The sequence below is a fragment of the Lipophrys pholis genome (assembly GCF_963383615.2).
Source record: "Lipophrys pholis genome assembly, chromosome: 19".
Taxonomy (NCBI): Eukaryota; Metazoa; Chordata; class Actinopteri; order Blenniiformes; family Blenniidae; genus Lipophrys; species Lipophrys pholis.
The window spans coordinates 202,485-227,557 of record NC_137647.1 but is presented as its reverse complement, the minus strand read 5'-3'; the positions used below and the strand labels follow the sequence as shown (position 1 = coordinate 227,557).

Genomic DNA, 25,073 nt, shown 5'->3' with positions numbered 1-25,073 from the left:
TCTCACCTCGTCTGAAGACATAATGAAAGTAATCTGAAACATGACACAGATTATCATGATTATCAGGTGTTGTCGAAGAAAGTCAAACATATTTGTTAAAGAATAAATAATAGAATCAAACACAACATTTAACGTTTATTACGTGATCTTTAATCGACAGTTTACATACAAACATCTTTCCTAAAATCACTTTTAAACTGTTAAATCTCACCGAAGATAAACACTCTGCTGGTAAAGATTCATTTCTGAGTTTAATCTGAATGTTGAGAAGTTTAATTTAGTTTATAAAACGTCTTTGTTCAAACTCACCTCCTGCCGTCGACCTCCTCTTCACTCTTTCACTCTTTCACTTTCATTTCCCTGCAACAGGAGAAGGCAGTGAGCGCCTCGTCCGGCAGGGGGCGCGCGAAGAACGGAGGACGCATTCAGTCGTCGTCGGGAAAAAAACAACGTCACAGTAAAACTAGTTCAGCTTCCAGCGCGAGACCCGGAACGCGTCATCCGGCACGAGGCATTCAGGTGTCATGGGAAAAAGTGCGGACAGAGGCCAGTTCAGGTGTTTCCGTAAAATAAACAGTTCAGGAAAACTAGAGTTCAGTTTCCAACAGAAGCAGGAGACTTGAACGCGTCACGTGCTGGAAGTTAAACAGAGGTTAGTTTTCAAACCAGCGGGAGAAAGTTCACTACTTTACAATAACAAGTGGTTTTATTCTAGTCCAGCAGCCCCTGAACGTCTCATACCGCTGGTTTGGCTGCATTTCAATGCAGTGGGAAAAGATAAACAAAATATCTCCAACAAAACTTTTAACAAGTAGACAGAGTTTTAATACAATATGTATTACGATGACTTAATAAAAACAACAGATAAATGACGATAAATAAAGTGACAGGACCTTTCAAATGAACTTTGTAATGTCCTGGTAGGTCACAGCTTCTGAAACATCTGGGCAGTTTAGTTTCCAGGTCTGCTGAAGGTTTCTGAGGTCCGAAAACAGGAAACGATCCCAAACGGCTCGTTTCTCATTTAGAAATTGAAAAAACTGAAACTGGGTCGTGTTAAACAAATGAAATAAGAGCGTCATTTTTTATTCACACACACACACACACACACACACACACACACACACACACACACACACACACACACACACACACACACACACACACACACACACACACACACACACACACACACACACACACACACACACACACACACACACACACACACACACCTTTCTGGAACCCGCCAGAACAATCTGCTGCACAGGCTGCAGGCATGATGCTGATCTTCATGTGGGGGGCAGCCAGGCGAGTATAGACGGTGCAGCAGCAGCAGCAGCAGCAGCTGCAGGAGCAGCAGGAGGAGCAGCAGGAGTAGCAGCAGCAGCAGAAGGAGCAGCAGGAGCAGCAGCAGAAAGAGCAGCAGCAGCAGCTGCAGGAGCAGAAAGAGCAGCAGCAGCAGCAGCAGCAGCAGGAGCAGAAAGAGCAGCAGCAGGAGCAGCAGCAGGAGTAGCAGCAGCAGCAGAAGGAGCAGCAGCAGGAGCAGCAGCTGCAGGAGCAGAAAGAGCAGCAGCAGCTGCAGGAGCAGAAAGAGCAGCAGCAGCAGCAGCAGCTGCAGGAGCAGAAAGAGCAGCAGCAGCAGCAGCAGCTGCAGGAGCAGAAAGAGCAGCAGCAGCAGCAGCAGCTGCAGGAGCAGCAGCAGCAGCAGCAGGAGCAGAAAGAGCAGCAGCAGCAGCAGCAGCTGCAGGAGCAGAAAGAGCAGCAGCAGGAGCAGAAAGAGCAGCAGCAGCAGCAGGAGCAGAAGGAGCAGCAGCAGCAGCAGAAGGAGCAGCAGCAGCAGCAGAAGGAGCAGCAGCAGCAGCAGAAGGAGCAGCAGCAGCAGCAGAGACTCGACTGACAGGTTCTCCAGCAAATCAAGCTTGAACTATAGAATTCTGGTCTTTATTTCCTGGTTTAAACAGAAACAGGAATCAGGTTCTTCGATCTTCAATTTCCCAAGAAGAATCCAGACGTCTGCGTTTTGTCGACCAAATGAGACGTTTCCTAGTTTCAGGAGGAACTGGAACGGCTGAAGGACCAGCATCCCACCTGCATCCCACCTGCTCACCTTTTCTTTTTGTTACCGATTATTTGATTTTTTAAATCATAAATCAACTTCATGCAGAGAGTTTGTCCACAGATCAACTCAGTAGATTATACAGACACGTGTTGGCTCGAGAACAAAGGAGGAGAAAAGCGTCTTTTTTAAATGTTTATTTGTGAAACTGAAGTTTAGAATCGGAGCTTCTGGAAGAACCACTTGTTTTTGCCCGTCTTGTACCTGAAAACAACAAACAAACTTTACCTGGTGTTCTAAACAAACAAGGCAAAACCAAGACAATACTATCATATAGTATACCTGATAGTATACCATATAGTATATCTGATAGTATACCATATAGTATACCATATAGTATACCTTATAGTATACCATATAGTATACCTTATAGTATACCTTATAGTATACTATATAGTATACCTGATAGTACACCATATAGTATATCTGATAGTATACTATATAGTATACCTTATAGTATACCATATAGTATACCTTATAGTATACCTTATAGTATACCTTATAGTATACCTTATAGTATACCTGATAGTACACCATATAGTATATCTGATAGTATACTATATAGTATACCTTATAGTATACCATATAGTATACCATATAGTATACTATATAGTATACCTTATAGTATACCTTATAGTATATATGAAGAAAAAATAATAGTAAAGAAGGAGACGAGGGTTCAGTTAAAGGTCAGCAATGTTTCAGACTAAAGAAGAAGAACGTGTGATGAAGAAAGAAAAGATCATTTTGCTCTAAACTGAAGTTAAACTTCAGGTTGTCCTCGGCAGGTAAAGATAATCAGGGACTCACCTCTCCTCGAACTTGACCTTGGCCTCCCGCCTGGCTTTGCGTTTGAGTGCAGGGTCTCTGAATACGTCCTTGTTGACCACGGTTTTGTCCAGAGGAATGTCCACAGAGTATCTGAGAGAGACGAGGACGCTGCAGTCACACCAATACTTGGTTCACATTGGGGTTAGAACTGGGATTATCTCTGGATTAAGAAATGTGCCGCAAAACTCAACCAACTCATGTTCAAATGGAAATAATGCCTCAATACTTCTATTACGAGTTTTTGTCACCAAAAGGACTTTAGAAGGATTCTGCTGGACCTTCCTGGGCTGGACACAATCCTTTACCAACAGATGTCCTCCAGCACATTCAGACGTTCTGGTTCTAAGTGGACCGGTTCGCTCCTGCTGTGGTTTTCATCAAAGGGTTTAAAGAGAAAGACGGACAGCATGAAGGACGTGTCCAGGTTCTTCCTGACCTGGTGGGCATGAGGTGGTTGTAGTTGAACACTTTGACGAAGGCCTTGATCTTGGATCTCTTGGCGATCTTCTTCTTGCCCATGGTCGTGGTCACTTTACGGGGGTAGCGGTCGATGCCGGCGACCAGAGCGTGGCTGTAGGGCCGGTCGGTGGTTCCGTCGTCAATGTTCTGAAAGAGGAGAGGCACAAAGGTCCAACATGACGGGCCGCAGGAAGTCAGAATCTGTCAAACCACAACCCCCAGCAGCAGAACCTCTGGTCAGTCTTTAGGGTCCAACCTGCAGAGCTTCTCCCAGAGCAGTTCTTATGTCTTTTCTGAAAAGCTTCCTGCTCAGGAACATTCCAGTTGGATCTGAATGTTGGAGCGACTCTGAGCTCCAGGAAACAACCCGGCTTTATTAGTGCCGGGAGAAAAACCCAATGATTTCACCAGAGGAAGTTAAACCCTGCAGGATTCCACCAACCGCTCCCTGCTGCTCTATTCTCTGACTGTCGCACCGTCTGGCACCAAACTCACAACAAACTACTAGATTGTTTAACTACACCAGGCAAAAGACCCGTTTCTGGAAAAACACTGGATGGAGAAAGTTTCAAAAAGAATCTTAGGATCATTGTCAGTCCAAAAGCTGAAACTGCTCTAGAAGAACTATTGAACTATTAACTTGGTGCAGCTCTACCCTGAGAGCTCTACCCTGAGGTGGCCGGAGTGTTAAAGCTCAACACCACATCTGAAGATTTGATCTGCTCAGCTTTCTCAGATCATTTACCAAAAGACAGCAGCTTTAATAAATTAAATGTTAGACTGCAGTTTAATAAGCAAGTGGCCTCTACCTAGAGCGTCATCATAAGAGCATCATATAGACTAAAGGTTGTTCTGCTCCTTAAACACACTTTACCTCCAACTGGGACTCTGATCAATGTAACCGCTCTCCTGCAGAACCAAACCATGACACTCATCCTGGAGCGGTACTGAATGTAGAGCAGAGGGTCCCTTCTCTACACTCATCCACCTGGAGCGTTGCTGAATGTAGAGCAGAGGTTTCCTCCTCTACATTCATCCACCTGGAGCATTGCTGAATGTAGAGCAGAGGTTTCTTCCTCCTCTACATTCATCCACCTAGAGCAGTACTGAATGTAGAGCAGAGGTCCCTTCCTCCTCTACATTCATCCACCTAGAGCAGTACTGAATGTAGAGCAGAGGTTTCCTTCTCTACATTCATCCACCTGGAGCGTTGCTGAATGTAGAGCAGAGGTTCCCTTCTCTATACTCATCCACCTGGAGCGTTGCTGAATGTAGAGCAGAGGTTTCCTTCTCTACATTCATCCATCTGGAGCGTTGCTGAATGTAGAGCAGAGGTTTCCCCCTCTACATTCATCCACCTGGAGCAGTACTGAATGTAGAGCAGATGTTTCCTCCTCTACATCCATCCTGGAGCGTTGCTGAATGTAGAGCAGAGGTTCCCTTCTCTACACTCATCCTGGAGCAGTACTGAATGTAGAGCGGAGGTCTCCTCCTCTACACTCATCCTGGAGGGTTGCTGAATGTAGAGCAGAGGTTCCCTTCTCTACACTCATCCTGGAGCAGTACTGAATGTAGAGCGGAGGTCTCCTCCTCTACACTCATCCTGGAGCGTTGCTGAATGTAGAGCAGAGGTTTCCTTCTCTACATTCATCCATCTGGAGCGTTGCTGAATGTAGAGCAGAGGTTTCCCCCTCTACATTCATCCACCTGGAGCAGTACTGAATGTAGAGCAGATGTTTCCTCCTCTACATCCATCCTGGAGCGTTGCTGAATGTAGAGCAGAGGTTCCCTTCTCTACACTCATCCTGGAGCAGTACTGAATGTAGAGCGGAGGTCTCCTCCTCTACACTCATCCTGGAGGGTTGCTGAATGTAGAGCAGAGGTTCCCTTCTCTACACTCATCCTGGAGCAGTACTGAATGTAGAGCGGAGGTCTCCTCTACACTCATCCTGGAGGGTTGCTGAATGTAGAGCAGAGGTTCCCTTCTCTACACTCATCCTGGAGCAGTACTGAATGTAGAGCGGAGGTCTCCTCCTCTACACTCATCCTGGAGCGTTGCTGAATGTAGAGCGGAGGTCTCCGCTCCGGAGGTAACCCTGCTCCTGGGGCTTCTTACCTTGACGATGACGGCTTTGCGTCCAGCGTAGCGTCCAGCCAGGACCATCACAACCTTCCCAGGCTTCATGAATTTGCCCATTTCTGTAACAAAACGAGCCTCATCATTGATCCGAGACGGTCGCGCCTCCGTTTAAAACTCATTCAAGCTTCAATCCACTCGTGTTTTCCTGCTAATTGTTACTGCGCTAACATTAGCGGAGAGCTAACAAGCGGATGTAACCTAAACATGCAGTATTTGTTGACAAATAAGAACTTTTACCGAGTCGTTACTTTAACAGATTCGCGCTAATACGAGTCAGAATAAATGCCACTTTAGTCATTTAGACAATTTACACACGAATCCGGCCCGACTCCGTCCAGGGAGCCGCCATGTTTAATAGACGCAGTGCTCCGTTAATTGCTCATTTTCCTGCTTCATCGGGTTATTATGAACAAAATAACAGACTGGTGACATGAATATGGATGCGTGTCAGAGATATGGTGCGAATAAAGGGTAAAAAAAGCTCAGATTGGAGTGGATGGAGGAAGATTGTTTGAAGAGAAACTCACTGCTGCTGTTCAGCCTGCACCGCTAACAGGAAAGGAAGGCATGAGGTTTCCGGTTCCCTTTGACCCGCCACGCTAACTGCGTCACTTCCGGTCGTCAAAAGACGAATCTAATTAAAAATAGTTATTACTTTAAAAAAAGAAAATATCTCTCTAATTGCCAAGTTGTTTTAAATAAATATGATGTATGACTTCAGATTTTAAATGTTTAAAAATCCTGTATTTAAAAATTAAAAAATTAAATTAAATTCTAAGTCACATCCGGCCGTTAAAACACGGTTCTGCGTAAAATAAAGTTCATTTGTTTAAAAAAAAAAAAATGTATTACTTAAAAAAAGGAAAGGGGTTTCTTCTAATAGCCAGATTGTTTTAAGAAATTAGATAATTTTGTTTACATATTTTTTAAATGAATTGCAAAAGTCCTGCACATCACTTCCAGCTGTCAAGAACACTTCATTTCTCTAATGTATATAATGCTGTCATGTCTAAACAGTATGTAAGCTGGCAATTTGTTTTAAAATGAAGTTCTTTAAAAGGTCCTAAACATTCTAGAAAATCATTGAAATTGTTGCATTGAGACAGAAAACTACAGATATTGTGATCATTTCTTAAACTATTTACTTATAACAAGTAGCTATTAAAGTAGTTTAGCTGAAGAGTGCCAGCTTTATATTATTGTACGAGTGCTGTAATGGCAAAATTAAGTTAAAACTGCACCACACAAACACGGGTAATTAAACAATAAGTGTTTACAACAATGTATTTCAATAAAAATAATAAAAGACTCAGATGCAGCACAGCAGTTCATTTATTCATTTGTTTACAGCATCAAACATAATAACCAAAACAATTGATAGTGTCTCCCAATATATTATCTTAAATTTAAATAAATTGCACAATTTAAACGATCCAGTGTGTGGACTTTATCTGAACTGCTACCGCAGGAAGAACATGCAGCTATTAGTTCCTCCTGCCTCACCGTCAGCCGTCCAGCAGATAAATATCTGAAGCACAAAACAGCAGCAAACAAGAGAAAATGGAAGGAGAAAAAGGAACATGGGAGCGATAAGTGAACATAAAATCAGGTGCACTCGTGTCACAAAGTGCAAATCTGGAATCAGAAATGTATCTGCACACACATACATGTGTTCACAAAGAGACGGCAGATCGTAACAGCATCGATGGTTTGTACGTTCAGTTTCTAAGTACATGATACATGCAAGTCAGCTGCAGATAAAAACTGATCCTACAATCGTACTGAAGATGAGAAATGATACGATTTTTGAGAAAAGACGCATAAGTTTCCCACACCAGAGGACAGCTGCATGTTTCATCTACAACCATTCAACTTCTCGTCTTCTCCAGTGGGCCTGAGCTTCACGGTCAAACACGTTGCTACACAAGGTTTACCATCAAGGAGAATCGATTTAAAACGGACTGTCCGACAGGAAACAACCTTACAGTATGGATTACTGTACGGGTCCGAAGTCTGGTTCACAACTCAGGGTCAAACCTGTCTCCTTTCCTCTCAATTGGTGCTTTTTTTTTTTAAACTGCTCTCATTCCAGCTATACATGAATATGAAAACACACAATTTCATGAGAAAAAAAAATCAATGTAGATTTGGTATAGATTTAGGTCAAACAGAGCTATAAGATACTTGCAGAGATTCTTGTGGATAGGAATGTTAAACTCTCTCTCTCTGGGGAGATTTATCAGACTACGAGATGACGTTGCTCTCAGCGCCCTCTGCTGGGGATTGATGGAATTAAACTTTTTCCAATCATCTTGAAGGACATTGCAGTAAAGGATGTGTATTTCCAAAGGTACATCAAGACTGTCTTGGAGGTGTTTGGATGGACTTTGGAATTGGAGCACTGATTTAAAACGAGAACAGATAGAGGTAAACAAGCTCATACCTTCTGGCCAATCGGGGCAAGTGGTGTGATTGTCTGAAGTTTAATTAATCATGACAGTAAAAAGACTTCTGAACATTTTCCATCCAGATGTACTGAGTCGTGCCAACGAAACATAAAAACTCAATGTTTTCAGGCATTATGTGACTGATGTCTACTGTTGATGGTTGTTAAAGGTGGCTGAGTGAGTCTGGTTCAACCCTGTTGAGGCCTTTAGGTACCCCCATTGCACCTTCTACCTGTGGAAGAGAGATGCAGCCTCCTTCCGTTCAGCAGTGTGTAATGGATGTACAATGACTTCCCACTGAATTCCTGTGATACTAAAAACAGCACTGCAGTAAGAGCTCTTCATTCGTCCCGTGGACGTTGCAGCTTCCAGTAGATTGCACTCGTGCCGGCTGCCACCAGGGGAGCGATACTGTGAGAGGACCACAGGTCCTGAAGGTCAGGAAGGCGTCACTAAAGGACAGGTATTCTCCGTCTTCTCTCTAAGACATCTTCACAGCACAAGCATCGTCGTCTTGGACATTTTGTAAACAGAATGGGATGGGACACCCACGCATGCACCGAGGACGTGCTCTACTGTAACGGGCTTAAACAACCGGCAGGGAGGCGACGGACCAGAAGCACGCCATCGTACTTCTGGTCCACAAGCAGGAAATACGTCACGTCTTGAAGCTGCGTTGACACAGGGCAGGTTGGGGTCGATTTACTGTTTGCCGAGACATTTGAAGGAGCAAAGATTGAATTTGGAGAGATTTAATGGAAGCCTGAACGCAGCAGGAACCGAAGATGTCTTTTCAAATCCTGGATGTCACTCAGAAACCAACCTTTGTAAAATGTGTGTCCTAAAACCTCTCAGCGTGTTGTATTTGAGTGTGTTTTGCTGTAATCTAAAAGGGAACCAGACGAAAACACGACCTTCTCTCAGTGTGATCGCAGCCTGAAGCTGCAGCGCCCTCAGAAGGCGTCCTTGATGTTCTTGAGCTGTCGTACGGCGAGGTCCACCGGCAGGTCGAAGTGGAGGTGGCTGATGCGTCCCAGGATGCGCAGCGCTCCCTCGAAGCCGGTCTGGGCCATGTAGCTCCAGGACTGGTAGTGCGGGTGGACCAGAGTCCCCGACTTGCAGAGCAGGTTGAGCCAGGACACCAGCCGCTGCTCGTTCAGCGCCATGCACACCAGCGCCTTGAACTCCGTGTCCGGGCCGCGCTTGTAGCGCCCGTGCTCCTTCAGCACGGTGTGGATGGCCCACAGTAAGGACTGCTTCGGCGTGACGGTCACCGGGCCGCCGCCCACGTGCAGACTGAAGGACTGCGACAGCTGGCGGGCCGGAGACTCCACAAACTCCTTCCCGTTCTTGGAGTGGTAATATTTGACGAAGAGTTCCCAGGGGTGGACGGTCTGTGGTGCCGGGCGGTACGGCAGCAGGCAGGAGATGGGCGCCAGCACCAGGCTCATGGTCTGCGAGGGCGAGAAGAGGCCGTGCGAGAGCAAGTCTTTGAGGGCGATGGCCAACTCCTTCCTCACGGCTGAGGTCAGCTCGTCCCGGGCTCCCAGCGCGCCGCCACCGCTGTAGCTGCTGGTGTAGCTGACCACGTGGTCCACCGAGGCGTGTCTGCGGGAGCCCAGCACCCGCACCTTCTCCACCGCCGCCTCCAGGCGCTGCAGCAGCGGCCCGTAGTCCTGCCCGGGGCTCTCCTGAGGCCACATGCTGGGAGGCACGTGGCTCGCCGTGCAGCCGAACTGGCTGGCGGCGAAGATCTGCAGCACGGCGAGCGCTTTCTGGATGAGCTGCAGGCCGGTTTCCCTCATCCTCTGAGCCTGCTCCGGGTCCACTGCAGCCACACACAGACCAGGGCCAGGTTAGTTCAGGGGCCACATACAGAACATTTTCATCCTGACCCGTCCACTAAAGCCTTCATTACCTTTAAATTAAAAAAAATATTTACTTTTCTTTGTCGAGGCACAGAGTATATGTGATGAAAATGTCAATATTTAAAAAACAAAAAACAAATACTGAAGAAAACGACTCCAATGTTACAGCCCACAGGCTGTGTCCTCACCTCCGCCTCTGTGTGTTAAAGAGTACGTCTGAAAAGTCCCTCCTATCTCCTGACCTATGGACTTTAACCCCTGGATGACATCACAGGGTTAAGGAGAGGCGTTAGGAGGCTTCCTAAAGGAGTTAGTGAAAGGTGTTAGGAGGCTTCGTAAAGGAGTTAGGAAAGGTGTTAGGAGGCTTCGTAAAGGAGTTAGTGAAAGGAGTTAGGAGGCTTCGTAAAGGAGTTAGGAAAGGTGTTAGGAGGCTTCGTAAAGGATTTAGTGAAAGGAGTTAGGGGGCTTCCTAAAGGATTTAGTGAAAGGAGTTAGGAGGCTTCCTAAAGGAGTTAAGGAAAGGAGTTAGGAGGCTTCCTAAAGGAGTTAAGGAAAGGAATTAGGAGGCTTCCTAAAGGAGTTAAGGAAAGGTTTTAGGAGGCTTCCTAAAGGAGTTAAGGAAAGGAGTTAGGAGGCTTCCTAAAGGAGTTAAGGAAAGGTTTTAGGAGGCTTCCTAAAGGAGTTAAGGAAAGGAGTTAGGAGGCTTCCTAAAGGAGTTAAGGAAAGGAATTAGGAGGCTTCCTAAAGGAGTTAAGGAAAGGTTTTAGGAGGCTTCCTAAAGGAGTTAAGGAAAGGAGTTAGGAGGCTTCCTAAAGGAGTTAAGGAAAGGAATTAGGAGGCTTCCTAAAGGAGTTAAGGAAAGGTTTTAGGAGGCTTCCTAAAGGAGTTAAGGAAAGGTTTTAGGAGGCTTCCTAAAGGAGTTAAGGAAAGGAGTTAGGAGGCTTCCTAAAGGAGTTAGGAAAGGTGTTAGGAGGCTTCGTAAAGGAGTTAGGAAAGGTGTTAGGAGGCTTCGTAAAGGAGTTAGTGAAAGGAGTTAGGAGGCTTCCTAAAGGAGTTAAGGAAAGGAATTAGGAGGCTTCCTAAAGGAGTTAAGGAAAGGTTTTAGGAGGCTTCCTAAAGGAGTTAAGGAAAGGAGTTAGGAGGCTTCCTAAAGGAGTTAAGGAAAGGTTTTAGGAGGCTTCCTAAAGGAGTTAAGGAAAGGAGTTAGGAGGCTTCCTAAAGGAGTTAAGGAAAGGAATTAGGAGGCTTCCTACAGGAGTTAAGGAAAGGTTTTAGGAGGCTTCCTAAAGGAGTTAAGGAAAGGAGTTAGGAGGCTTCCTAAAGGAGTTAAGGAAAGGAATTAGGAGGCTTCCTAAAGGAGTTAAGGAAAGGTTTTAGGAGGCTTCCTAAAGGAGTTAAGGAAAGGAGTTAGGAGGCTTCCTAAAGGAGTTAGGAAAGGTGTTAGGAGGCTTCGTAAAGGAGTTAGGAAAGGTGTTAGGAGGCTTCGTAAAGGATTTAGTGAAAGGAGTTAGGAGGCTTCCTAAAGGAGTTAGTGAAATGTGTTAGGAGGCTTCCTAAAGGAGTTAAGGAAAGGAATTAGGAGGCTTCCTAAAGGAGTTAAGGAAAGGAATTAGGAGGCTTCCTAAAGGAGTTAAGGAAAGGTTTTAGGAGGCTTCCTAAAGGAGTTAAGGAAAGGTTTTAGGAGGCTTCCTAAAGACACCCCTTTTACTAACTCCTTTAGGAAGCCTCCTAACACCTTTACTAACCACGTGACGTCATCCACGGGGTTAAGGTAAAGTCGATCGTTAAGGAGTTAGGAGGGACTATTGGGACACACCTCATGACTTCGAGGCTTGTTTGATAGCGACCAGGTCGCTCGCTTTCATGGCAGCATCACTGATGTCTCTGCTCAGGTGTCAGTTTCTGAAAGAATTTCCTCTCGTTTCTATTAGAAACGGGCAGAAAACCATCTGGACTCTGGTTGGACTTTGTTCAAATCAGTTCAAACCATAGTCCAGGTTGAACTGTTGCTGAGGACCAGGTCCTTCAGTCTGAGGCGACTGACCGTTCTTCTTCACTCCTGCAGCTCTGCCACTGGAAGCTGCTCGCGGCTGCTGGCTGGTTCCCTCCGACAGCAGAGGATTGCCCACCTCGTCTAGGAGAAGAAGAAGAGATGAATAAAAGACGTGGGGAGACCGAGGACGACGTGCAGAGCAGAGACAGCAGAGCACCCTGGATGAAGTTGATGAACATCTCCAGGTCCCTGATCTGCGTCTTGAGCTGATCCACCAGCTGCTCTTTGACCCGGGCTGGATTCACGATCTGAGCGATGGCGCCGTCCACCCTCTGCCTCAGCTCCTCCGGCGACAGGTTCCCGATGTCCTCGTTCAGGTTCACGTCCAGCTTCTTGATCAGCTCGTCGATGATGACCTGAAAGAAGAAACACATTTTTCCATCACACTTCAGGGTTAGGGTTAATATGGTCTGAAGCAGGAGTCTCCTCGGCAGCAGCTCCCTGAAGCTTTCCCCCGCTGGAACGGAAAGAAACCTGGACTTTCATTTAGCCTTTAGTTGGATTCCACACTCATTTGCAAAAATAGTCAAAACTCCAGGATGAAAAGTGATAAACAAGATAAAACAGCAAAGTCTTCCATAACCTTTAGGAAAAGATAAAAAGAGAAGAAAAAAGAAAATTATAGACGAAAACTGAAAAACAAGAAATGATAAAAAAAATGGATGAAGGAAAAGAAAAAATAGATAAAAAGGGAAAAACAAGAAGAAATCATAAAGAAAGAAATAATACAGATGAAAAGGACAAGGAAAAAAGATTAAGGGAAAAATATAACGAAATAAAGATAAACGAGAAAAAAAAGAAAATAGATCAAGTAGACGTAAAACTGCTCGGGTTAGGGGCCAAGATGTAGAAAATAGCTCAAGTGGGAAAAATGTAATAAAAGAACTTTAAATGAAAGCTGAGAGGCTTCATTAATGCTTCATTAATGCTTCATTAATGCTTCATTCATGCTTCATTCATGCTTCATTCATGGAACCGTTTGGTTTGAGAGGTTTTTTCTTTCTTTAGAAAATGACGTTTTGCATGAAAACGGTTCTTTTGGTCTAAACAAGCCGTGTCCAGTAGAACCTGGAAAAGCTGCACAGCTCGTCTCCAACAAGTTCAACAACCAGGAAGCTTCAGGCAGAAGAAACAAAAGCTGAAGTGGTTCCTGGAAACGCCTGGAGCGCTTTACACAATGTGTTTGACTTATTAAAATGAGAAACATGGAACTAAACACAGCCTTCCTGGAAGAAAACCATTTTCTTCTCCGGGAAACTTCTTTCACATTTTGACAAACAATGTAAATTAAGAGATTTCTGGTAGTATTTCTAACCTTTGATGGTAAATGGTAATATATAAGGATGCCTTATAGGTTCAAACAGAAATAAACGATTAAAAACTAAAATGTGTGTTGATTTAAGCCCTCAGTGCTTGGTCAGGTCATTTTGACTGAATTTAATCTACACAGTTTATAATAGTTATAAAAGTAGAATGAAATCTGTAAAGTACTGAAATTCTATATATACTTTATATATAAATTATATGTGTGTTTGGTGTAGAGTTGTATATACATTTATTATGCCTTTGATATTATGATATACTTACTGCATCCATTTTATTACATAAAACTATATATTTTTAATACAGGAAGATGATTAAATAAGGGTTAGAACACTGGAGAAGGGTTAGGATTAGGGTTAGAACACTGGAGAAGGGTTAGGGTTAGGGTTAGAACACTGGAGAAGGGTTAGGGTTAGAACACTGGAGAAGGGTTAGGATTAGGGTTAGAACACTGGAGAAGGGTTAGGGTTAGAACACTGGAGAAGGGTTAGGATTAGGGTTAGAACACTGGAGAAGGGTTAGGATTAGGGTTAGAACACTGGAGAAGGATTAGGGTTAGAACACTGGAGAAGGGTTAGGGTTAGGGTTAGAACACTGGAGAAGGGTTAGGATTATATAAGTTTACTTCCTCCTTCCCGTTTTCAGGCATGTTAATTAGATATAGGATGTATGTATGTTTATGTGTGTGTGTGTCTGTATAGTCAAATATATATAGATAAAACATTTTCAAGTAAAATGAAAAACTTTCGAAGTGTTTTCGGTGAAATGAAAATAGAATTTTATGGGAAACGGTTTCAAAAGGTGGAACATGTCAGTTTGCTGGTGTCTGGTCAGGTGTGCGTTCCGGTCTGGCTCCTCCCACCTTCTGTCTCTCCATGACGACGGACTGCGGCAGCGAGTCGTAGCTGCCCTCCTGGTAGGCGAAGCGCTCCAGGTCGTCCAGCTGCGTCTTCAGCTGGAAGATCAGGTCCTTCTGTTTCTCCCTCTGAGCCTCCAGACGCTCCCGCTTCTCTCGCTCCGTCTGAAGCAACAAACACAGCAGCTGCTTTCCTCAATGGACCCTGAGCTCAGGTTCCTCATGACCATGAAGCTGACCTCTGCTGGCAGCTGACCCTAACCCTAACCTTAACCTCTGCTGGCAGCTGACCCTAACCCTAACCTTAACCTCTGCTGGCAGCTGACCCTAACCCTAACCTTAACCTCTGCTGACAGATGACCCTAACCCTAACCTCTACTGACAGATGACCCTAACCCTAACCTTAACCTCTACTGACAGATGACCCTAACCTTAACCTCTACTGACAGATGACCCTAACCCTAACCTCTACTGACAGATGACCCTAACCCTAACCTCTACTGACAGATGACCCTAACCCTAACCTTAACCTCTACTGACAGATGACCCTAACCCTAACCTCTACTGACAGATGACCCTAACCCTAACCCTCTACTGGCAGATGACCCTAACCCTAACCTTAACCTCTACTGACAGATGACCCTAACCCTAACCTCTACTGACAGATGACCCTAACCCTAACCCTCTACTGGCAGATGACCCTAACCCTAACCTCTACTGACAGATAACCCTAACCTCTACTGACAGATGACCCTAACCCTAACCTCTACTGACAGATGACCCTAACCCTAACCTCTACTGACAGATGACCCTAACCCTAACCTCTACTGACAGATGACCCTAACCCTAACCCTCTACTGGCAGATGACCCTAACCCTAACCTCTACTGACAGATAACCCTAACCTCTACTGACAGCTGACCCTAACCCTAACCTCTACTGACAGATGACCCTAACCCGAACCTCTACTGACAGATGACCCTAACCCTAACCTCTACTGACAGATGACCCTAACCCTAACCTCTACTGACAGATGACCCTAACCCTAACCTCTACTGGCAGATGACCCTAACCCTAACCCTCTACTGGCAGCTTCTCATGTCAATCACAGCCACTGTGGATGCAGGCTAATGCTAACGCTACTTTCAAAAAAGGCACTTCAGAATTAACTAAACTCCTCCTCCAGTAAACAGGAGTTCGATGACATTGTAACATAGCAGCTGCTTGTTAGCCACAACAGTTTTAGCAATTAGATTTGACTAATGCTAACGGTTAACTTTGGTAATGCTGAAGAACACGGTTAGCTTTGGCTAAAGCTGACAGTTAGCATCGGTTAATGCTAAAGTTACAGGATCAGTTAATGCTAAAGCTGACAGTTAGCATCAGTTAATGCTAAAGTTACAGGATTAGTTAATGCTAAAGCTGACAGCATCGGTTAATACTAAAGTTACAGGATCAGTTAATGCTAAAGCTGACAGTTAGCATCAGTTAATGCTAAAGTTACAGGATTAGTTAATGCTAAAGCTGACAGCATCGGTTAATACTAAAGTTACAGGATCAGTTAATGCTAAAGCTGACAGTTAGCATCAGTTAATGCTAAAGTTGACAGCATCAGCTAATGCTAAAGCTGACAGTTAGCATCAGTTAATGCTAAAGTTGACAGCATCAGTTAATGCTAAAGCTGACGTTATCTTCGACTAACACTAAAGCTAATGGTTTTCTTTGGGTAACGCTACAGAAGACGATTAGCGTCAGCTAATGTTAAGGCTGACAGTTAGGTTTGGCTAATGCTAAGGCTGACTAAACCTCAAGCTAATCCAAATGCTAACACTAAACATTAGCCAACGCTGAAAATGGCCGTTAGCTAATGCTAACAGTTACCTGGGTGAAGAGATGGACAAAGAAGCGGCTCTGCAGCTTTTTTAGTTTAATGTGCAACAAAACTAACGGTAGCGTAGCCAGTGAAGCTAAACTGCTAATCACACAACGTGTAGCATGATGGGCGCCGCGGTGGAATAAACTAGCGGAGTTCTAGCGGTTTCCTGTAACGGGTCATTGTTTTTCACCCAAATCACCTAAAAACTGAAAGGCGCCTCTGGAACCGACATGAGACGTGATACTCACCAGGTCGACCTGCGAGGAGCGCATGCAAGAACACAGGAGAGGAAAAACACCTTGAGCAGGTAGAAAACACCCAGAGCATTTCATGTGACCGGAGACGGCGGCGGCGTCGCTGTGAGCACAAGTACATCCACAGCCGCTGCACAAAGACCGTTTTCCACCGCAGGTCAGAAATGTGAGGGAACCGAGCAGCAGCGACACGACGCAAGACAATCCATGAAAACTGAGAAGCAAATCTCTTGGGTCCCGTGTGCACGCCAACAATTTCAAGTGGAAACTCTAAATTCCCGTTGCGTTCTGGGGGTTCGGTGCTCGTTTCCAGTGTTTCAGACACCGAGTGTTGCAATGGAAACGCAAAAACGCTAAATGAAGTGTTTTCACTTGAAACGCTGCCTTAATGTCTTTTTATGACGCCAGAGACTCCAGAGAGTCTTTTAGGACTTGGGGGGGGGGGGGGGGGGGGGGGTACGGCCGGGGGGGCACTTCAATATAGTTTTTACTGCTTTAACACTGACATTTTCTAAACTGGGATAAAGTGCATCGATTCATCTATCAGATGTCTAAAGGTTAGGAATTCTGAAGAATATTATTATTTTAAAATTTAAACTAAATGAAATGAAACTTAATTTATCTGAAAGTGCGAAGACGCAAGTAAAATAGTAATAATTAGTGTGAAAGTCCAGATTTGAAATGATTGTGAGAAAAATACTGAATTAGTTAACGCCAAGAGCGACGAGTTGAGTTTTTACATTTGCAGATATAAAGAGGACCAAAACAATCACCTGCTGGAAAACACAAAACCAACATAAACACACAAAACCAACACAAACACACAAAACCAACACAAACACAAAACCAACACAAACACAAAACCAACACAAACACACAAAACCAACACAAACACAAAACCAACACAAACACACAAAACCAACACAAACACACAAAACCAACACAAACACAAAACCAACACAAACACACAAAACCAACACAAACACACAAACACACAAAACCAACACAAAACCAACACAAACACAAAACCAACACAAACACACAAAACCAACACAAACACAAAACCAACACAAACACAAAACCAACACAAACACACAAAACCAACACAAACACACAAAACCAACACAAACACACAAAACCAACACAAACACAAAACCAACACAAACACAAAACCAACACAAACACACAAAACCAACACAAACACACAAAACCAACACAAACACAAAACCAACACAAACACAAAACCAACACAAACACACAAAACCAACACAAACACACAAAACCAACACAAAACCAACACAAACACACAAAACCAACACAAAACCAACACAAACACAAAACCAACACAAACACACAAAACCAACACAAACACAAAACCAACACAAACACACAAAACCAACACAAACACAAAACCAACACAAAACCAACACAAACACACAAAACCAACACAAACACAAAACCAACACAAACACACAAAACCAACACAAACACAAAACCAACACAAAACCAACACAAACACACAAAACCAACACAAACACAAAACCAACACAAAACCAACACAAACACAAAATCAACACAAAACCAACACAAACACACAAAACCAACACAAACACACAAAACCAACACAAAACCAACACAAACACACAAAACAAACACAAACACAAAACCAACACACAAAACCAACACAAACACACAAAACCAACACAAACACACAAAACCAACACAAACACACAAAACAAACACAAACACACAAAACCAACACAAACACAAAACCAACATAAACACAAAACCAACACAAACACAAAACCAACACAAACACAAAACCAACACAAACACACAAAACCAACACAAACACAAAACCAACACACAAAACCAACACAAACACACAAAACCAACACAAACACACAAAACAAACACACAAAACAAACACAAACACACAAAACCAACACAAACACAAAACCAACATAAACACAAAACCAACACAAACACACAAAACAAACACAAACACACAAAACCAACACAAACACAAAACCAACACAAACACAAAACCAACACAAACACACAAAACCAACACAAACACAAAACCAACACAAACACAAAACCAACACAAACACAAAACAAACACAAAACCAACACAAACACACAAAACCAACACAAACACACAAAACCAACACAAACACAAAACCAACACAAACACAAAACCAACACAAACACACAAAACCAACACAAACACAAAACCAACACAAACACAAAACAAACACAAAACCAACACAAACACAAAACCAACACAAACACAAAACCAACACAAACACAAAACAAACACAAAACCAACATAAACACAAAACCAACACAAACACACAAAACCAACACAAACACAAAACCAACACAAACACACAAAACCAACACAAACACAAAACCAACACAAACACACAAAACCAACACAAACACACAAAATGACACATAAAAAAATTCAGATGATACAAAAAACAAGCAACAAAAGTAAAAGAAGATATATCCAAAGAGAAGGAAAATGACAAAAGACACTAAACTGGGTTGAAAAGAAAACGTTCAGTGAAATACACATGAAAACTCAGTGATAGTTCCAGCCAGCCGTCAGCAGGACGATCTGTGTTCAGAGAAGACGGCTGACTAAATAGCGGACGTGTTGCTGAACCTTCTAAAACATGTAGATAATCTCCTTCACTACTTGTCACCCTCTAATTTTGCCTGAATTCATCTTTTTCCATCAAAAGACAGCGAATTACCGTCTCAACTACACAACTCTCAGCTGACATCCGGTTTGTACCACGCCCAGTAAGGAGCAACGTGATTGGTCAATTGATACCACGTGAGCTGTACGTTTTGAAAGACGGCCTCTGATTGGTTTATTGTTTTCTGACTCATCCTGATGCGTTCAAATGCTGAAGCAGAGAGGAGGAATGTGGATCATTTTCTTTCCACCATGTTGAGGAATTCTACCTGCAGATTATCTATAGACCTGTGAGCCATGTCATTCTTCATTTCCAAAATGTTGACACGTTTGGATAACTGCACTTCATTCATGTTTTTCATTGAAGAATAAAATATTCTTTGCTGTGAAAATGCTGATTTTGATCTGAGTATTGACGATCATGTCTGTTCCTCACCAGTTTAATTCAGTGTGACGGTGACGTTCTAAAGTGTTGGACGGACCTATAGGAGGCCTGCAGAGAACCAATGAGATCTAATATTCTACTAAAACAAGAATAGAAAGAATTTCACAGTTCAGAGTCTACAGCTCCTCAGATTAGGGTGCAGATCCAGAAGAAAAAAGTTTACAGTAAAGCAAGAAAGTATATTTGATGTATCAGCAAAAATGTCAAGGAGAAAAGGAAACATTTTACTGTTAAGAAGCAAAATCTACAAAATGTTACGATGTAGTATTTATAGTCCAGAATATATTAGAATATTCAAGGTCTATCTTTATCATCTATCTTTATATATATATATATATATATTAGGGATGTCCCGATCCGATCGGTAGATATCAGATCGGGGCCGATATTGGTGATTTGTGATTGATCGGGAATCGGCAAATCCAGCCGATCACCCCGCCGATCTAAAAAACCCAACAAAAAACGTCAGCTTTACGTCAGCCGCCGTAAAGCGAGCCCCGTGTGCGACCTGCCGTAAAGCGAGCCCCGTGCGACCTGCCGTAAACTGAGGTGAGCAGCCTGAAGCCACTGAGAGGATCAACCAGCAGTCTGGAGGGAGTTTAAGGTGGATAACCAAACCAGTCCCGAGAGGTGGAGCACCAGAGCTTCACCACAGTCCAGAGAGGTGGAGCACCAGAGCTTCACCACAGTCCAGAGAGGTGGAGCACCAGAGCTTCACCACAGTCCAGAGAGGTGGAGCACCAGAGCTTCACCACAGTCCTGAGAGGTGGAGCACCAGAGCTTCACCACAGTCCAGAGAGGTGGAGCACCAGAGCTTCACCACAGTCCTGAGAGGTGGAGCACCAGAGCTTCACCACAGTCCAGAGAGGTGGAGCACCAGAGCTTCACCACAGTCCCGAGAGGTGGAGCACCAGAGCTTCACCACAGTCCAGAGAGGTGGAGCACCAGAGCTTCACCACAGTCCAGAGAGGTGGAGCACCAGAGCTTCACCACAGTCCCGAGAGGTGGAGCACCAGAGCTTCACCACAGTCCCGAGAGGTGGAGCACCAGAGCTTCGTTTAACACAACTAATCTGATAAGACATCTAAAAAGTAAACATGCGGTGGAGGACGCTCAGCAAACACCATCATCCGTGGACAAAAGATGACGTAATGTGGATGAATAAAAGGTTAAACAGCCACTAGAGTCCGAACCCTTGTGATGTAGGAAGAAACACTGAAGACATTACAGCGCGGTTTACGGCACGTCGCTGCAAGGCAGGGTAAGGAGGCACATCAGGGGCAATGAGGGGCAGTTAACTACCCCGCCTCACACCCGGTGTTAAGCAGGACATAGAACTCAGTTTCTGAGATGATCTCTCTCTCTCTCTCTCTCTCTCTCTCTCTCTCTCTCTCTCTCTCTCTCTCTCTCTCTCTCTCTCTCTCTCTCTCTCTCTCTCTCTCTCTCTCTCTCTCTCTCTCTCTCTCTCTCTCTCTCTCTCTCTCTCTCTCTCTCTCTCTCTCTCTCTCTCTCTCTCTCTCTCTCTCTCTCTCTCTCTCTCTCTCTCTCTCTCTCTCTCTCTCTCTCTCTCTCTCTCTCTCTCTCGAGCAGCAGCAGCAGCAGCAGCAGCAGCAGCAGCAGCAGCAGCACGTCTGTTAAAGGGCCACGCACACAATGTTTTCTAACAGTATAAGTGGCAGTGTCAAAAAAAAACAACAACATTTCAAGTAAATTCAAGTACTCGGAATCGGTGATGCACGTACTCATACAGTACTAGTTTTGGAAAAAAGTGGTATCGGTGCATCCCTAATATATACACTACCCTTTAAAAGTTTGGGGTCACTTAGAAATGTCCTTATTTTGGAAAGAAAAGCACAGTTTTCTTCAATGAAGAAACTTTAAACTAATCAGAAATACTCTCTATACACTGTTAACGTGCTAAATAACTATTCTAGCTGCAAATGTCTGGTTGTTGGTTCAATACCTACAGAGGTGTATAGAGGCCTGTCCCTCCAGTGTTCTAATGCTCCAATGTGTTGCTCGTTGTGTCAGAAGGCTGATGGATGATTAGAAACCTTGAGCAATCATGTTAGCACATCTGAAAACAGTTTAGCTGCTGAGAGAAGCTCTAAACTGAGCTTCCTCTGAGCAGCTGGAGGATCTGGAGCATCACACTGGTGGGGTGGATTCAGGATCCAAATGGCCAGAAAAAGAACTTTCATGTGAAACTCGACAGTCTGCTCTGGTTCTTAGAACTGAAGGCTATTCCATCACCAGGAAAGTGAAGATTTCCTCCAGCGGTGTGTCCTAGTCCCTCCAGAGAACAGCACTAACAGGCTCTAACCAGAGCAGGAAGAGAAGTGGGAGCAGGAAGAGAAGTACATTAGAGTCTCTAGTTTGAGAAATAGACGCCTCACAGGTCCTCAACTAGCAGCTTCATTAAATAGAACCGGCTAAACGCCAGAGTCAACCTCTCCAGTGAAGAGGCCACTCCGGGATGCCGGCCTTCAGGGCAGAGTGGCAAAGAAAGAGCCAAATCTGAGACTGGATAATAAAAGAAAAGATTAATCTGGACAAAGAACAGAGACATTGGACAGAGGAGGACTGGACAAAGTATTATGGACGGACGGATGGGAGTTTGAGGAGTTTGGATCACACAGAAGAACATTAGTGAGACGCAGAACAACTGAAAAGATGCTGGAAGAGTGTCTGACTCCACCTGTCAAGCAAGGTGGGGTAAGGTGATGGTGTAGGGTTGCTGTGGTCCTGGTAAGGTGGGGTAAGGTGATGGTGTGGGGTTGCTGTGGTGCTGGTAAGGTGGGGTAAGGTGATGGTGTGGGGTTGCTGTGGTGCTGGTAAGGTGGGGTAAGGTGATGGTGTGGGGTTGCTGTGGTGCTGGTAAGGTGGGGTAAGGTGATGGTGTAGGGTTGCTGTGGTGCTGGTAAGGTGGGGTAAGGTGATGGTGTAGGGTTGCTGTGGTGCTGGTAAGGTGGGGTAAGGTGATGGTGTAGGGTTGCTGTGGTCCTGGTAAGGTGGGGTAAGGTGATGGTGTAGGGTTGCTGTGGTGCTGGTAAGGTGATGGTGTAGGGTTGCTGTGGTGCTGGTAAGGTGGGGTAAGGTGATGGTGTGGGGTTGCTGTGGTGCTGGTAAGGTGGGGTAAGGTGATGGTGTAGGGTTGCTGTGGTGCTGGTAAGGTGGGAGGTTTGTTCAGGAAAAAGGATTTTGAATAAGGAAGGCTATCCCTCCATGTTCCAGCGCCATGCCGTCCTCTGAGGACAGCGCTTGGTTGGAGCCAGTTTCATCCTCCAGCAGGACAATGAGCCAGAGCACCTCCAGAGGGTGGAGGAGTATTTAGAGGAGAAGCAGGCAGCTGGTATTCTATCTGGAATGGAGTGGCCAGCACCGTCACCACATCTAAACCCCATTGAGCTGCTGTGGGAGCAGCTTGACCGTATGGGACGCAGGAAGTGTCCGTCCAGCCAGTCCAACTTGTGGGAGGAGCTTCTAGAAGTGTCCAACCAGCCAGTCCAACTTGTGGGAGGAGCTTCTAGAAGTGTCCGTCCAGCCAGTCCAACTTGTGGGAGGAGCTTCTAGAAGTGTCCGTCCAGCCAGTCCAACTTGTGGGAGGAGCTTCTAGAAGTGTCCAAGCAGCCAGTCCAACTTGTGGGAGGAGCTTCTAGAAGTGTCCAACCAGCCAGTCCAACTTGTGGGAGGAGCTTCTAGAAGTGTCGGGTGACATTCCTCCAGATTACCTCAACAAATTAACAGCTGGAATGCCAAAGTACTGCAATGCTGGGATTACTGCAGATGGAGGATTCTTTGACCAAAGCAAAGTTTGAAGGAAAATTTTTTTCAAATAAATATCATGATTTCTAACCTTGTCAACATCTGGACTATATTTTCTATTTATTTTACAACTAGTGTGTAAATAAAAGTGTGACTTTTCATGGAAAACACAAAATTGCCTGGGTGACCCTAAACTTTTGAATGGTAGTGTCTATATATACTGTATATATATATATATATATATATAAACAACCCGCCCCAAAGACATTTTTGGACACAAGTTTTTCCGATGGATTCCCCAAACAGTTTCTGGCTAAAATCATGGTTATGCAAAACAAACAAACAAACAGACAAACAAACAGACAAACAAACAAACAAACAGACTAGAAGCTGCTGCTAAAAACTCTCAATTAAATGCAAGATGACACAACATGATACCGAACTACAACAGAAAGAATTAAAACTATTAATACACAAAATTACCACATACACCAACACACCATCACACACACACCAACCAACACACACATACATCAACACACACACCAACCAACACACACATACATCAGCACACACACCAACACACACACCAACACACCACCACACCAACACACACAGCAACACACACCAACACACACACAACCACACCAACACACACACAACCACACCACCACACCACCACACACACCAACACACACACCACCACACACAGCAACACACCACCACTCACACACCATCACACACACATACATCAACAACACACACCAACCAACACACACCATCACACACACATACATCAACAACACACACCAACCAACACACACCATCACACACACATACATCAACAACACACACCAACCAACACACACCATCACACACACATACATCAACAACACACACCACCACTCACACACCATCACACACACATACATCAACAACACACACCAACCAACACACACCATCACACACACATACATCAACAACACACACCAACCAACACACACACCAACACACCAACACACACAGCAACACACACCAACACACATACATCAACAACACACACCAACCCGGAGCCCCCGCTGCGGCGCCACGCGGTGAGCCCTCACCGAGTTCTCCAGCTGGGAGGCGTCCACCGCCCGGCAGCCCACGACGTGCGGGCAGCCGCGGAAGGCGAACTCCTCGAGCTCGGCCAGCATGCGCTCCTTCTCGTCGCTCTGCGCGTGGACGATCTGCTTCAGGCGGAACTGCACCTGCGCGAAATGCGACGTGAGCGCGAGCAGAGAGGAGTTCAGCAGCTCCTGTTCTTCCTCCAACTTCCGCAGCCTCGCCGACATCTCCTCCCCGCCGCCGGCCGAGGACGAGCCTCCGTGCCGCGGCTGGCGGCCGCTCCGCGAGCCGCTCTCATCCTCCTCGGGACTGGCCACTGCGCCCACCGGCGCCCACCGCTCGCCGGCTCCGGCCAGCGCTGCCTCGCTGTCCGAGGCCGACAGCTCCTCGGCCGACATGTGGAGGAGCCTCCCGGCCGCCGCCACCGTCACAACACGCCGTCCTTCTGGCTTTTCACGGGGCTCTTGGTGTTTACGCAGAGACGGAGGATCTCCGGAGGGACAGGTGCATCGCCATCTTGGGAAGGATGAGTCATACGTCAAATACACATGACGTCAACACGTCAGGATGACGCGACGTAAACAGGAAATAAGACAAATAAAGCCCTTGAAAGAGAAGTTAAAATTCAAGTTCTTTTCAGAATAAATTTGATATAAGCTGAATTGAAAAGGAAGGAGTTAACCAAGTTACAATTAATAGTGTTGTCCACTGTCAAAACATCTGATCACATTCCTCATACAAAACCAGAGACATAATAAAGAGGAGACGCCTCATCGACAGGGGGGACACGTCAACAGCGCCGCCATCTTGGACCGGTGGTG

General features: G+C 45.0%; 3 protein-coding genes across 5 annotated transcripts in view; all 3 read right to left on the bottom strand.

Annotated features, from left to right (window-relative positions):
• Window positions 1-997, bottom strand: part of ifi35 (interferon-induced protein 35) — a 10,948-nt gene extending 9,951 nt beyond the window's left edge. Inside the window, exons 1-2 of the mRNA XM_080488594.1 lie at window positions 310-997; window positions 7-33 (exon numbers count right to left, since the gene is read on the bottom strand). Coding sequence (XP_080344720.1) covers window positions 7-21 — 15 coding nt within the window. The 5' untranslated portion in view covers window positions 22-33; window positions 310-997. The remainder of the gene's footprint in view (window positions 1-6; window positions 34-309) is intronic.
• A 1,244-nt stretch (window positions 998-2,241) lies between these two features.
• rpl27 (ribosomal protein L27) lies at window positions 2,242-6,133 on the bottom strand. Its single transcript, XM_080488597.1, has 5 exons — window positions 6,077-6,133; window positions 5,526-5,608; window positions 3,387-3,556; window positions 2,930-3,040; window positions 2,242-2,323 (listed from the first exon to the last, which is right to left on the bottom strand). Exons 2-5 carry the CDS (start codon window positions 5,604-5,606, stop codon window positions 2,275-2,277), a joined length of 411 nt encoding a protein of 136 aa, XP_080344723.1. The 5' UTR covers window positions 5,607-5,608; window positions 6,077-6,133; the 3' UTR covers window positions 2,242-2,274.
• Window positions 6,134-6,863: 730 nt separating this feature from the next.
• On the bottom strand, window positions 6,864-24,783 carry rundc1 (RUN domain containing 1). Of its 3 annotated transcripts, none has more exons than XM_080488586.1 (5): window positions 24,246-24,783; window positions 14,103-14,261; window positions 12,075-12,273; window positions 11,909-11,998; window positions 6,864-9,824 (listed from the first exon to the last, which is right to left on the bottom strand). In XM_080488586.1, the coding sequence occupies exons 1-5, from the start codon at window positions 24,648-24,650 to the stop codon at window positions 8,950-8,952; spliced, it is 1,728 nt and encodes a 575-aa protein (XP_080344712.1). In that variant the 5' UTR covers window positions 24,651-24,783; the 3' UTR covers window positions 6,864-8,949. The 3 variants fall into 3 exon arrangements, with proteins under 3 accessions (XP_080344712.1, XP_080344713.1, XP_080344711.1); XM_080488587.1 differs by having other exon boundaries at window positions 24,252-24,781; XM_080488585.1 differs by having other exon boundaries at window positions 24,213-24,726.
• Between the last annotated feature and the right edge of the window lie 290 nt (window positions 24,784-25,073).

Excerpts from the sequence above, each read along its gene's own strand:
- rpl27 (XM_080488597.1), bottom strand. The coding sequence starts at position 5,606 with ATGGGCAAATTCATGAAGCCTGGGAAGGTTGTGATGGTCCTGGCTGGA. Across the intron at positions 3,557-5,525 it reads GCAAAGCCGTCATCGTCAAG|AACATTGACGACGGAACCAC; the intron begins GTAAGAAGCCCC and ends CTCCTCTTTCAG. Across the intron at positions 2,324-2,929 it reads AAGGTCAAGTTCGAGGAGAG|GTACAAGACGGGCAAAAACA; the intron begins GTGAGTCCCTGA and ends TGTTGTTTTCAG.
- rundc1 (XM_080488585.1), bottom strand. The coding sequence starts at position 24,650 with ATGTCGGCCGAGGAGCTGTCGGCCTCGGACAGCGAGGCAGCGCTGGCC. Across the intron at positions 11,999-12,074 it reads GTTCATCAACTTCATCCAGG|ACGAGGTGGGCAATCCTCTG; the intron begins GTGCTCTGCTGT and ends TTCTTCTCCTAG. Across the intron at positions 9,825-11,908 it reads TGCAGGAGTGAAGAAGAACG|TGGACCCGGAGCAGGCTCAG; the intron begins GTCAGTCGCCTC and ends GTGTGGCTGCAG.